The 300-nt window shown below is 47.0% G+C and overlaps 1 protein-coding gene across 3 annotated transcripts in view; it reads right to left on the reverse strand.

The window, feature by feature from the left end:
• Positions 1-300, reverse strand: part of LOC119586390 (exonuclease 3'-5' domain-containing protein 2-like) — a 13538-nt gene that overhangs the window by 10866 nt on the left and 2372 nt on the right. For all 3 annotated transcript variants that reach the window (XM_037935111.1, XM_037935110.1, XM_037935112.1), the window contains exon 2: positions 48-287. In XM_037935111.1, coding sequence (XP_037791039.1) covers positions 48-259 — 212 coding nt within the window. In that variant the 5' untranslated portion in view covers positions 260-287. The remainder of the gene's footprint in view (positions 1-47; positions 288-300) is intronic.

Genomic DNA, 300 nt, shown 5'->3' on the forward strand with positions numbered 1-300 from the left:
TTCTACAAATACTTTTATCGTATAACAAAAAAAAAGTTACTTTTAACCTCATTAGCAGAGGCGCCACCTCATCCCAGCTCTTCTTGTCGGTTACTATGACAATTCTTCGATTTGTCATTTTCAAGAGTGTATGCAGCCTCATACTGTGGAGGGAGTGAGCTATGGCGTGGCGATGGTAAAATAATGTCCCTGCCACTCCGACCCCTAGCAGGAGCCCCCCTACTACGGCAGAGTGGTTGCGCGCCCAAGGAATGCTCATCTAGACTCCACTCACTCTGTGCCTAAGTCTGGAATGAGAGA

Source organism: Penaeus monodon, chromosome 21 (genome assembly GCF_015228065.2).
Source record: "Penaeus monodon isolate SGIC_2016 chromosome 21, NSTDA_Pmon_1, whole genome shotgun sequence".
Lineage (NCBI taxonomy): Eukaryota > Metazoa > Arthropoda > Malacostraca > Decapoda > Penaeidae > Penaeus > Penaeus monodon.